The 12,844-nt window shown below is 41.2% G+C and overlaps 1 protein-coding gene across 2 annotated transcripts in view; it reads left to right on the plus strand.

Annotated features, from left to right (window-relative positions):
- Nucleotides 1-12,844, plus strand: part of negr1 (neuronal growth regulator 1) — a 404,374-nt gene that overhangs the window by 196,427 nt on the left and 195,103 nt on the right. For both annotated transcript variants that reach the window (XM_021599923.3, XM_021599922.3), the window contains exon 3: nt 5,592-5,717. In XM_021599923.3, the coding sequence (XP_021455598.3) occupies nt 5,592-5,717 (126 nt within the window). The remainder of the gene's footprint in view (nt 1-5,591; nt 5,718-12,844) is intronic.

Here is a 12,844-nt window from a genome sequence, read left to right on the forward strand (position 1 = left end):
TCCCTCATGATGCCATCTATTTTGTGAAGTGCACTAGTCCCTCCTGCAGCAAAGCACCCCCACAACATGATGCTGCCACCCCCCGTGCTTCACGGTTAGCATGGTGTTCTTTGGCTTGCAATCCTGCCCCTTTTTCCTCCAAACATAACAATGGTCATTATGGCCATACAGGACTAAGATTCAAATCAAATCAAATGTATTTATATAGCCCTTCGTACATCAGCTGATATCTCAAAGTGCTGTACAGAAACCCAGCCTAAAACCCCAAACAGCAAGGAATGCAGGTGTAGAAGCGCGGTGGCTAGGAAAAACTCCCTAGAAAGGCCTAAACCTAGGAAGAAACCTAGAGAGGAACCAGGCTATGTGGGGTGGCCAGTCCTCTTCTGGCTGTGCCGGGTGGAGATTATAACAGAACATGGCCAGGATGTTCAAATGTTCATAAATGACCAAAATGGTCGAATAATAATAAGGCAGAACAGTTGAAACTGGAGCAGCAGCACGGCCAGGTGGACTGGGGACAGCAAGGAGTCATCATGTCAGGCAGTCCTGGGGCATGGTCCTAGGGCTCAGGTCCTCCGAGAGAGAGAAAGAAAGATTGAAGGAGAGAATTAGAGAACGCACACTTAGATTCACACAGGACACCGAATAGGACAGGAGAAGTACTCCAGATATAACAAACTGACCCTAGCCCCCCGACACATAAACTACTGCAGCATAAATACTGGAGGCTGAGACAGGAGGGGTCAGGAGACACACACATTGAATCCTACTATGCCGGGTCTGGCACTCTTTGAATGTGGCAGGGCTTGAAAACTATTATGGACTACAAAGGGAATCCCGGCAGCGAGCTGTCCAGTGACGTGAGTCTACCAGACAAGCTAAATGACTCTAATACTCACTTTGAGGCAAGAAAAACTGAAGCATGCATGAGAGCAACAGCCTTTCCAGAGGACTGTGTAATCACGCTCTCCGTAGCCGATGTGAGCAAGACCTTCAAACAGGTCAAAATTACCAGAACGTGTACTCAAAGCATGTGCGAACCAACTGGCAAGTGTCTTCACTGACATGTTCTACCTCTCCCTGGCCAAGTCTATAATGCCTACATATTTCAAACATACCACCATAGTCTTTGTGCCCAAGATAGAAAAGGTAACCTGCCTAAATCATTACCGTAGCACTCATGGTAGCCATGAAGTGCGTTGAAAGGCTGGCCATGGCTCACATCAACACCATCATGCCAGAAACACTAAACCCACTCCAATTCACATACCGCCCCAACAGATCCACAGATGCCACAATCTCAATCGCACTCCACACTGCCCTTTCCCACCTGGACAAAAGGAACACCTATGTGAGAATGCTGTTAATTGACAACAGCTCAGCTTTCAACATCATAGTGCCCACAAGCTCATCACTTAGCTAAGGACCCTGGGACTAAACACGTCCCTCTCCAACTGGATCCTGGACTTCCTGACGGGCCGCCCCCAGGTGGTAAGGGTAGGCAACAATACATCTTCCATGCTGATCCTCAACACTGGGGCCTCTCGGGTGCGTGCTTAGTCCTCTCATGTACTCCTTGTTCATCCACAACTGTGAGGCTAAGCACGACTCCAATACTATCATTACGTTTGCTGACAACACAACAGTGGTAGGCCTGATCACCGACAACGATGAGACAGCCTATAGGGAGGAGGTCAGAGACCTGGCAGTGTGGTGCCAGGAAAACAACCTCTCTCTCATTGTGAGCAAGACAAAGGAGCTGATCATGGACTGTAGGAAAAGGAAGGCCGAACAGGCCTCCATTAACATTGACGAGACTGAAGTGGAGCTGGTAGACAGTTTCAAGTTCATTGGTGTCCACATCACCAAGAAACTATCATGGTCCAAACACACCAAGAAAGTTGTGAAGAGGGAACAACAACACCTTTTCCCACTCAGCAGACTGAAAAGAGTGATGTGCTCACTCCCAGGGCCCTGACCTTCGTGATGAGCTTGGAAGGGACTATGGTGTCGAAGGCTGAGCTGTAGTCAATGAACATCATTCTTACGTAGTGTAGGTGTTGCTTTTGTCCAAGTGGGAAAGGGCAGTGTGTTTAATGCAATAGAGATGCGTTATCTATGGTCCTGTTGGGGCAGTAAGCAAATTATGGTGGATCCAGTGTGTGTGGGATGATGTGAGCCAAAGCATTTCATGGTTACAGATCGGAGTGATCATTTATACATGTTACCTTGGCGTTCTTTAGCATAGGGACTATGGTGGTCTGTTTGAAACATGTAGGTATTGCAGACGGGGTCAGGGAGAGGTTGAAAATGTCAGTGAAGACACTTGCCAGCTGGGCAGCGCGTGCTCTGTGTATGTGTCCTTGTAATCTGGCCCTGCGACCTTGTTTAAAGGGGTTTGTGCTTAGTTCCCTCCTGTACTCCTTGTCCCCTCCTGTACTCTGAGCACGACTCCAACATCATCAAGTTTGCTGACGATACAATGGTCGTAGGTGACGAGTCGGCCTACAGGGAGGAGGTCAGAGACTTAGCAGTATGATGCCAGTACAACAACCTCTCCCTCAACATCAGTAAGACCAAGGCAAATGATACCGGAGCATCAGCTCTTGGACCAACAGGCTCTCAGACACCTACCCCCATGCCATAAGACTGCTAAATAGCTATAAAATCTGACTGTAGTTTTGACACAGCCAGATCAACAGTTAGGGCATACGTAACGGTATCATCCCCATATACACTATATATACAAATTAGTGGATTCGGCTATTTCAGCCACACACTTTGCTGACAGGTGTATAAAATCGAGCACACAGCCATTCAATATTCATAGACAAACATTGGCAGTAGAATGGCCTTACTGAAGAGCTCAGTGACTTTGATAGTGGCACTGTCATAGGATGCCATCTTTCCAACAAGTCAGTTCGCCCTGCTAGAGCTTCCCCGGTCAACTGTAAGGGTTGTTTTTGTGAAGTAGAATGGTCTAGGAGCAACTACGGCCACAGAAGATCACAGAACGGGACTGTCGAGTCCTGAAGCGCATAGTGTGTAAAAATCATCTGTCCTCACTACCCAGTTCCAAACTGCCACCGGAAGTAACATCAGCACAAGAACTGTTAGTCAGAAACATCATGAAATGGATTTTCATGGCCGAGTAGCCACACACAAGCCTAAGATCACCATGCTTCACCGTCCGACAGACTGATCTGGGTTTGGCGGATGCCAGAAGGAAGTTCCTGCCCGAATGCATAGTGTCAACTGTAAAGTTATGGTTCAGGCTAGGCCGCTTAGTTCCATTGAAGGGAAATCTTAACACTACAGCATACAATGACATTCTAGACGATTCTGTGCTTCCGACTTTGTGCCCATGATTTTGGAATGAGATGTTCGACAAGCAGGTGTCCACATTTTTTTGGTCATTTAGTGTAGATTACGTTTATAGTTTTTAACAGATTGACCAATGTTTATATAAATAGTGTAGAGAACAGGTCCCAATATCGACCCATGTGGTACACCTTTAAGAAATTCAGACTGAACCCCATCTATCACGATGGCCTGTGTTCTGTCACTAGTGATGTCCAGCTGGCACTACTGATTTGACTCAGGGTTGGAGTTGGGTCTTACGAGGAAGGGGATTTTTTTTCAACCAACATTAAGTAGAATAGACAGATAATGGGTTAGAACAATTTTGGGAAACCTTAGATGACTGACATCAAACACTGGGAGTGTGGAAAAGCTTTCTAAGCGATACATATCTCACAGGTTAAATTAAATATTAAAGTGTATTTGAAAAAGCTCTCAAATAATTCCAATGCCCATAAACTTAGCCATGATGATGGGAGGTGATGTCACTTCTGTTGATGACCTATTATCACCAGAGGACAACTTCAGACTTTGCCCAGTAACTTTTTCAAATTGATTCTATGAATGTGAGCAAAGTGAACTCAATAACTGTGATTCGTCTACAATTATATCACATTGCCACATACATTACAGTATAGTGCAATAGACACCTGAATACAGTTCATCAAAGTATTACTGTATATCCAGGGTTGGGTAGGTTACTTTCTGAATGTAATCTGTTACAGTTAATAGTTATCTGTCCAAAATTGTAATCAGTAACTTTTTGGATTACCCAAAATCAGTAATGTCATCTGATTACATTCAGTTTATTTTAGAGTACTTTCTCCTTAAGAGTCATTAGAAGAAGACAAATGTATGTTACCAATTGAATGACATCTTTTGCAGGATAAATCAATGTTGAAGTTTATATAGCTGGCCATATATGGATATTAAATTTTACTTTATGGGTTGGTTATGTAGGTTTCTTCTAACCCATCGCTTTCTACTACATATAATAATACGATTAAATTATATCTTTACATTACAAAAAGTCTATCAGAATTATCAGAATATTTCACCTGAGCATAACCCCAAAACTAAGGACTTATTAGCCAGCCCTACTATGTTGATTATGATTTTGTTGTCATGGAAGACTAATTGGGATCATTGATTCAAATGTAAAAATAAATGCTGCACTCATGGAATGGCATGCTTTGAGCACTACTGAAAAATGCTATATACATGTGAAAAATAAATGCCATGTGTTGCATTTGCTATAGGCCTATTGTTTACCTTTTTGTTGGTGATGATCTTGATAATATGCAGCTGTTTAATGGGCAAATTCACAGATGAAACAATAACAAAATGGTGCCCCGCCTCTGGTTTGGTAAAAAGCTGAGGGACGGGCCTGGAGAAATGTAACCACTCTCAGATGAATAGACAGAGGAATGGATGCAAGGACTGACCATCCATGATATCAACATATTGTTTTAACCATTTTGAGGCTATACAGTGTTATTTCAAACCCTGGAATGAGTTGGTGTCCACTGGCTTCTCACTGGTTTCAAAAACATGATTGATACACAGCTTAAACTTCTTAAATTGAACTATTATTGGGTTCAAATACACATTTAGATTTGTGAAAAGCCATACACAACAACCACAATCCATGAGGCGCAAATAGCTAAATGAGATAGTGCATTCATTTGAATCACACTGCTGCTATGTAGATATCAATGATAAGTGATATTCGTACCGCCGTAGACTACACCACTGCTTTTCATCCTTACCTCCAAGCGTTTATTCCAATTGGATAATGTTTGGATGCTGACAGCAGTCACACCATTAAATGACATAGCTTGGACTGTAGCCTACAAAAGCCTATTCCTGCTCTTTCCCGCGATCCTTCAAACACAACTTAACCTTGCACCTTTTTTCAATGCTGATTTGAATGTCATTGAGAAAACAGAGCGTTTTTTTTTCGCAAACATCTTTTCTGATTTTAAGAGTAATCCTCTAAATTGTCATCTAGTTTTTCAAAAGTATCTGTAATCTGATTTCAATATTTTTGCTGGTAACGTAACGGATTCCACGTAAACCGTTACTCCCCCAACCCTGTGTATATCAGTTGCAACGTTATTTTTTACACTTTTTTGATGACTGTTCCATCGCAAAGAAGTGAGGAGGGTGCACTGTGGGTCAAAGATTCAAAATGGTAATCTCGTTTCTTTTATGTTTCTTTTGCTTTGCAGTTCCCCCCAAGATCTATGACATTTCCTCCGACATCACGGTAAACGAGGGCAGCAACGTGTCACTCATCTGCACAGCCAGTGGGAAACCAGATCCCACCATCTCCTGGAGACACATAACCCCATTAGGTGAGTTCACTTTACAGGAAACACTCTCACATACCTGACACTAATGGACAGGAATGGCTTTGTGCACTGTTGTTTATGGTTTGTTGAAAGTAATTTAAGGCGAGGCACCACACCCTAATTGTCACAATCGTCGTATGGAGGGGACCAAAGCGCAGCGTGGTGTGAATCCATTCTTCTTTATTGAATGAAGAACACTTAAACAAAAACAACAAAACGATTAAGGTGACCGCTATATAAACAATGTGCTAACATATAACATAGACAATAACCCACGAAATACCAAAGAAGATGGCTGCCTAAATATGGTTCCCAATCAGAGACAATGATAAACACCTGCCTCTAATTGAGATCCAATCTAGGCAACCATAGACCTACATAAACACCTAGATGGAAACAACCCCATAAATCTACAAAACCCCTAGACAGTACAAACACCCTAGATGAGACAAAAACACACATACCACCCACGTCACACCCTGACCTAACCAAAATATATAAAGAAAAAAAAGAATACGTGACACTAATAGACAAATGTCCCCCCCTTAATCATATCACAATTAACTTTACTAGTTGAATATAGACAGCAATATAATATGTTTTTGTATTAGCTACAACTTCTCTGAAATATTGTGTTAAAATATGCAAATGAGGCAACACTCATTAAATATGAACATATTTGCATATACCCCAAATCTATTTTTCTGGAAACCTGATGATGTCAGCCTAACTATTTTGGTTTCACTCTGTTGAGACACTCCAGGACCGAACTTGCATTGACTAGATTGTGGATATATACTTCGTTCATATTTCAATCTGTAAAATACTTAAGACATGTACGTAAACTGCATTTTTTGCACATATTTCCAAAGAAAATGTTATGTGGAATGAAAATTTGAGAACATATCAACAATTCCCTCTATACAAGTATGGAGCATATATGTAAGGATAACCACACACAATGTGGTGAATACAGATGCTTCTGAAGCTGAGAAAAATTTGTTAGCATTTGGGAAGAGTCTTACTTTCAGGAAATAGCAGTTAAGGAAAGGTACAATTAATTTAGCCTACCAATTACCAAACACCTATTTAGACTCAATCACGACCTCTTTAAAGTAAGTTACTACATAGAGTCCATTTTGTAAATTTCTCTATGAAATGGGCTTTTAAATTATATACAGTGCCTTGAAAAAGTATTCATACCCCTTGACGTAAGTGAGAGCAAAATTACAAGATTATGTTATAATACTGTTATTGCATCAAATGGTTGTTTTGTGGAATAGAATATGGTTCTTAGAACACTCATCTGTGCGGGGTCTTCTGAGTTGGGCCTCTGGGGCTTAATGCTGACAGTGGATTTGCGATGCCTTTGGTGATAAACCTAAAAGACCGCATTCCATAGCATGAGTTGGTGTTTGTGTGCCAGGAGATAGGGTGGAGATTGCTCGGGTATGTAGAATTATGAGAGGAACCTTGTTTTGGGGGCCAGACCCTGGTTTCCACACAAAGAGAATAGTCTTTAGAGCAGATACTGTCTGCTGTGAATTATTCATTTATTTCATACAAATCCTAACCTCATGACACATTCCACACCACATCTGTTGTTTGTCATGTAGACTAAGGAGTTGTATCTTTGCTATAAAATATTTTTGTATTATTTGTGTCGGGGCCTCAACAAATCATATAAGAGTGGTTATATTGTAAAGCAAAAAAGTATTTAGTCAGCCCCCAATTGTGCAAGTTCTCCCGCTTAAAAAGTTGAGAGAGGCCTGTAATTCTCATCATAGTTACACTTCAACTATGACAGACAAAATGAGACAAAAATCCAGAAAATCACATTGTAGGATTTTTTATGAATTTATTTGCAAATTATGGTGGAAAATAAGTATTTTGTCACCTACAAACAAGCTAGATTTCTGGCTCTCACAGACCTGTAACTTCTTCTTTAAGAGGCTCTTCTGTCCTCCACTCGTTACCTGTATTAATGGCACCTGTTTTAACTTGTTATCAGTATAAAAGACACCTGTCCACAACCTCAAACAGTCACACTCCAAACTCCACTATAGCCAAGACCAAAGAGCTGTCAAAACACCAGAAATAAAATTGTAGACCTGCACCAGGCTGGGAAGACTGAATCTGCAATAGGTAAGCAGCTTGGTTTGAAGAAATCAACTGTGGGAGCAATTATTAGGAAATGGAAGACATACAAGACCACTGATAATCTCCCTCGATCTGGGGCTCCACGCAAGATCTCACCCCGTGAGAACGGTGAGCAAAATCCCAGAACCACACGGGGGGACCTAGTGAATGACCTGCAGAGAGCTGGGACCAAAGTAACAAAGCCTACCATCAGCAAGGGCATTGAAGATGAAACGTGGCTGGGTCTTTCAGCATTACAATGATCCCAAACACACCGCCCTGGCAACGAAGGAGTTGCTTCGTAAGAAGCATTTCAAGGTCCTGGAGTGGCCTAGCCAGTCTCCAGATCTCAACCCCATAGAAAATCTTTGGAGGGAGTTGAAAGTCCATGTTGCCCAGCAACAGCCCCAAAACATCACTGCTCTAGAGGAGATCTGCATGGAGGAATGGGCCAAAATACCAGCAACAGTGTGTGAAAACGTTGTGAAGACTTACAGAAAACGTTTGACCTCTGTCATTGCCAACAAAGGGTATACAACAAAGTATTGAGATAAACTTTTGTTATTGACCAAATACTTATTTTCCACCATAATTTGCAAATAAATACATAAAAAATCTTACAATGTGATTTTCTGCATTTTTTCTTCATTTTGTCTTTCATAGTTGAAGTGTACCTATGATGAAAATTACAGGCCTCTCTCATCTTTTTAAGTGGGAGAACTTGCACAATTGGTGGCTGACTAAATACTTTTTGCCCCACTGTATGCAGGGCTCATCTGTAAAAGAGACTCTAGTCCCTATGATGACTTCCCTGTCAAAATAAAGTTTAAATAAATACAAATAATATACAGTACCAGTCACAAGTTTGGACACACCTGCTCATTTAATGTTTTTTCTTTATTTTCACTAATTTCTACATTGTAGAATAATCGTGAAGACATCAACACTATGAAATAACACAAATGTAATCATGTATTAACCAAAGAAAGTGTTTAACAAATCAAAATATATTTTAGATTTTAGATTCTTCAAAAGTAGCCCCCTTTGCCAAGAGTGTGCAAAGCTGTCATCAAGGCGTTCGCTCAACCAGCTTCACCTGGAATGCTTTTCCAACAGTGTTGAAGGAGTTCCCACATATGCTGAGCACTTGTTGGTTGCTATTCTTTCACTCTGCGGTCCAACTTATCCCAAACCATCTCAATTGGGTTGAGGTCAGGATGATTGTGGAGGCCAGGTCTTCTGATGCAGCACTACTGACTTGCCTGACTTGCCAAATAGGGCTATTTTCTATATAATCTCCTACCTTGTCACAACACAACTGATTGGCTCAAACGCATTAAGGAAAGAAATTACACAAATTATCTTTTAACAAAGCACACTTGTTAATTGAAAGGCATTCCAGTTGACTACCTCATGACACTGGTTGAGAGAATACCAAGAGTGTGCAAAGCTGTCATCAGGGCAAAGGGTGGCTACTTTGAGAATCTCAAATTATAAAATATATTTTGATTTGTTTAACACTTTTTTGCTTACGACATGATTCCATTTTTTTTTTTTCATAGTTTTGATGTCTTCACTAATATTCTACAATCTAGAAAATAGTAAAAATAAAGAAAAATCTTTTGACTGGTGCTAGATACATCAAGCTGACATGTTTTATTGTACCCTTTGGAAGTACTAATATTAAAATGACCAAAATTCTCCTGAATTTCAAAACTGTCATTTTAGCCTGTGGTGCCTCACCTTTAATTTAATGGTAATACCTAAACAAGAACATGATTTGGGTTCGATTGATTTTCCTTATTTGACAGTAAGTATGATCACTCTTTATGGTTGTATTCTTCTTTTTCTGATGTCACAAATATTGCTTGGATAATAAAAAACAGGGTTGGTTTTGATGAAGATTATGAATGGTTAATAACCCCTGCATGAATATTCAGAGTCTCAGCACATTAATGCAATTTGTTGTCTTGGATGTTGATTACAAGAGCTCCAAAAGTAATCACTTGGACTACTGCTGATCCTCCTGGCTTGTATGTGTATGCCTTCATACACCATTAAGCTTCTGAAACTTTAAGGCCCCGTTCAAAAATGAATTGACAGAGCTGTGGTGCTGCAACAGTTCCCCTGCCATTACACTGACTTTGAATCCCTCCTCATTTTCATATTAATGGATTAGTCCATGCTGTGCTTATCTGATAACTGTAAGGATGACTACATTAATCATATGGCAGTCAAATCCTCTTATCTGGTGCATTTTCTCTTATTGTATTGGGGTTTTCAGAAGCTGATCAAAAGACCCATCTGAGGAGTCAAAGTGGCAGTCCCTTATTCTACTTTGAAGTATCCATACTTTGATGTTGCTTGGGGGGGAATTATTTTCTGGTCAAATGAAAGAACCAGGAACTAAATGTAATCACAGGGGAAGTCTAGGACTTCAAAAGGGGCCATTTGGCATAGAAGATATGGACCAGCTATTATGTAATGCAATTGTTCCAATGGACTGGGTTGTAATGGTATAATCAAATGTCTACATCTGCATCCTTTTCAGTGTGTTGGATGTGCACATAAATACACTACATGACCAAAAGTATGTAGCCACATGCTCATTGAAAATCTAATTCTAAAATCATGGGCATTAATATGGAGTTGGTCCCCCCTTTGCTGCTATAACAGCCTCCACTCTTCTGGGAAAGTTTTCCACTAGATGTTGGAACGTTGATGCGGGGACTTGCTTTCATTCAGCCACGGGTATTAGTGAGGTCGGGCACTGATGTTTGGCGATTAGGCCTGACTCGCAGTCGGCATTCCAATTCATTCCAAAGGTTTTTGAAGGGGTTGAGGTCAGGGCTCTGTGCAGGCCAGTCAAGTTCTTCCACACTGATCTCCACAAACCATTTCTGTACGGACCTCGCTTTGTGCACGGGGGCATTGTCATGCTGAAACAGGTAAGGGCCTTCCCCAAACTGTTGCCACAGAGTTGGAAGCACATAATTGTGTATAATGTCATTGTATGCTGAAGAGTTAAGATTTCCCTTCACTGGAACTAAGGGACCTAGCCTGAACCATGAAAAACAGCCCCAGACCATTATTCCTCCTTCACCAAACTGTAAAGTTGGCACGATGCATTGGGGCAGGTAGCGTTCTCCTGGCATCCGCCAAACCCAGATGTATCCTTCGGACCCCCAAATGGTGAAGCGTGATCTGATGGCTACCCGGTCTATTTTAATTGAACCCCCCTTTTTTTACACTGCTGCTACTCTCTGTTAATTACAGTGCATTGCGAAAGTATTCACCCCCTCTGCATTTTTCCTATTTTGTTGCCTTACAACCTGGAATTAAAATAGATTTTTTTGTGGGGTTGAGTCATTTGATTTACACAACATGCCTACCACTTTGAAGATACAACATATTACTTTGTAGAGCCACCTTTTGCAGCAATTACAGCTGCAAGTCTCTTGGGATATGTCTCTATAAGCTTGGCACATCTAGCCACTGCGATTTTTGCCCACTCTTCAATGAAAACTGCTCCAGCTCCTTCAAGTTGGATGGGTTCCGCTGGTGCACAGCAAACTTTAAGTCATACCACAGATTCTCAATTGGATTGAGGTCTGGGCTTTGACTAGCCCATTCCAAGACATTTAAATGTTTCCTCTTATACCACTCAAGTGTTACTTTAGAAGTATGCTTAGGGTCATTGTCCTACTGGAAGGTGAACCTCTGTCCCAGTCTCAAATCTTTGGAAGACTGAAACAGGTTTCTCTCAAACATTTCCCTGTATTTAGCACTATCCATCATTCCTTCAATTCTGACCAGTTTTCCAGTCCCTGCCGATGGAAAAACATCCCCACAGCATGATGCTGCCACCACGCTTCACTGTGGGGATGGTGTTCTCGGGTGATGAAAGGTGTTGGGGTTTGTGCCAGACATAGTGTTGTCCTTGATGGCCAAAAAGCTAAATTTGAGTCTCACCTGACCAGAGTACTTTTGGCGAATACCAAACGGGTTTGCTTATTTTTTTCTTTAAGCAATGGCTTTTTTTCTGGCCACTCTTCCATAAAGTCCAGCACTGTGGAGTCTACGGCTTAAAGTGGTCCTATGGACAGATACTCCAATCTCCGCTGTGGAGCTTTGCAGCTCCTTCAGGGTTATCTTTGGTCTCTTTGTTGCCTCTCTGATTAATGCCCTTCTTGCCTGGTCCGTGAGTTTTGGTGGGTGGCCCTCTCTTGGCAGGTTTGTTGTGGTGCTATATTCTTTCATTTTTTTAATAACGGAATGAATGGTGCTCTGTGGGATGTTCAAAGTTTGTGATCTTTTTTATATATCCCAACCCTGATCTGTACTACTCCACAACTTTCCCTGACCTGTTTGGAGAGCTCCTTGGTCTTCATGGTGCCCCTTGCTTAGTGGTGTTGCAGACTCTGGGGCCTTTGAGAACAGGTGTATATAGTTGAAGTCAGAAATGTACATACACCTTAGCCAAATACATTTAAACTCAGTTTTACACAATTCCTGACATTTTATCCTAGTAAAAATGCCCCTTTCTTATGTCAGGTAGGATAACCACTTCATTTTAAAAAAAAGGGAAATGTCAGAATAATAGTAGAGAATTATTTATTTCAGCTTTTATTTCTTTCATCACATTCCCAGTGGGTCAGAAGTTTTTTGGCTGATTTCTTTTGACTTTCCCTTGATGTCAAGCAAAGAGGCACTGAGTTTGAAGGTAGGCCTTGAAATATATCCACAGTTACACCTCCAATTGACTCAAATTATGTAATTTAGCCTTTCAGAAGCTTCTAAAGCCATGCAATAATTTTCTGGAATTTTCCAAGCTGTTTAAAGGCACAGTCAACTTCTGACCCACTGGAATTGTGATACAGTGAATTATAAGTGAAATAATATGTCTGCTAACAATTGTTGGAAAAATGTATTGTGTCATGCACAGAGAAAATGTCCTAACCGACTTGACAAAACTATAGTTTGTTAACGAG

This window comes from Oncorhynchus mykiss, chromosome 4 (genome assembly GCF_057628025.1).
Source record: "Oncorhynchus mykiss isolate SJ-2025 chromosome 4, ASM5762802v1, whole genome shotgun sequence".
Taxonomy (NCBI): Eukaryota; Metazoa; Chordata; class Actinopteri; order Salmoniformes; family Salmonidae; genus Oncorhynchus; species Oncorhynchus mykiss.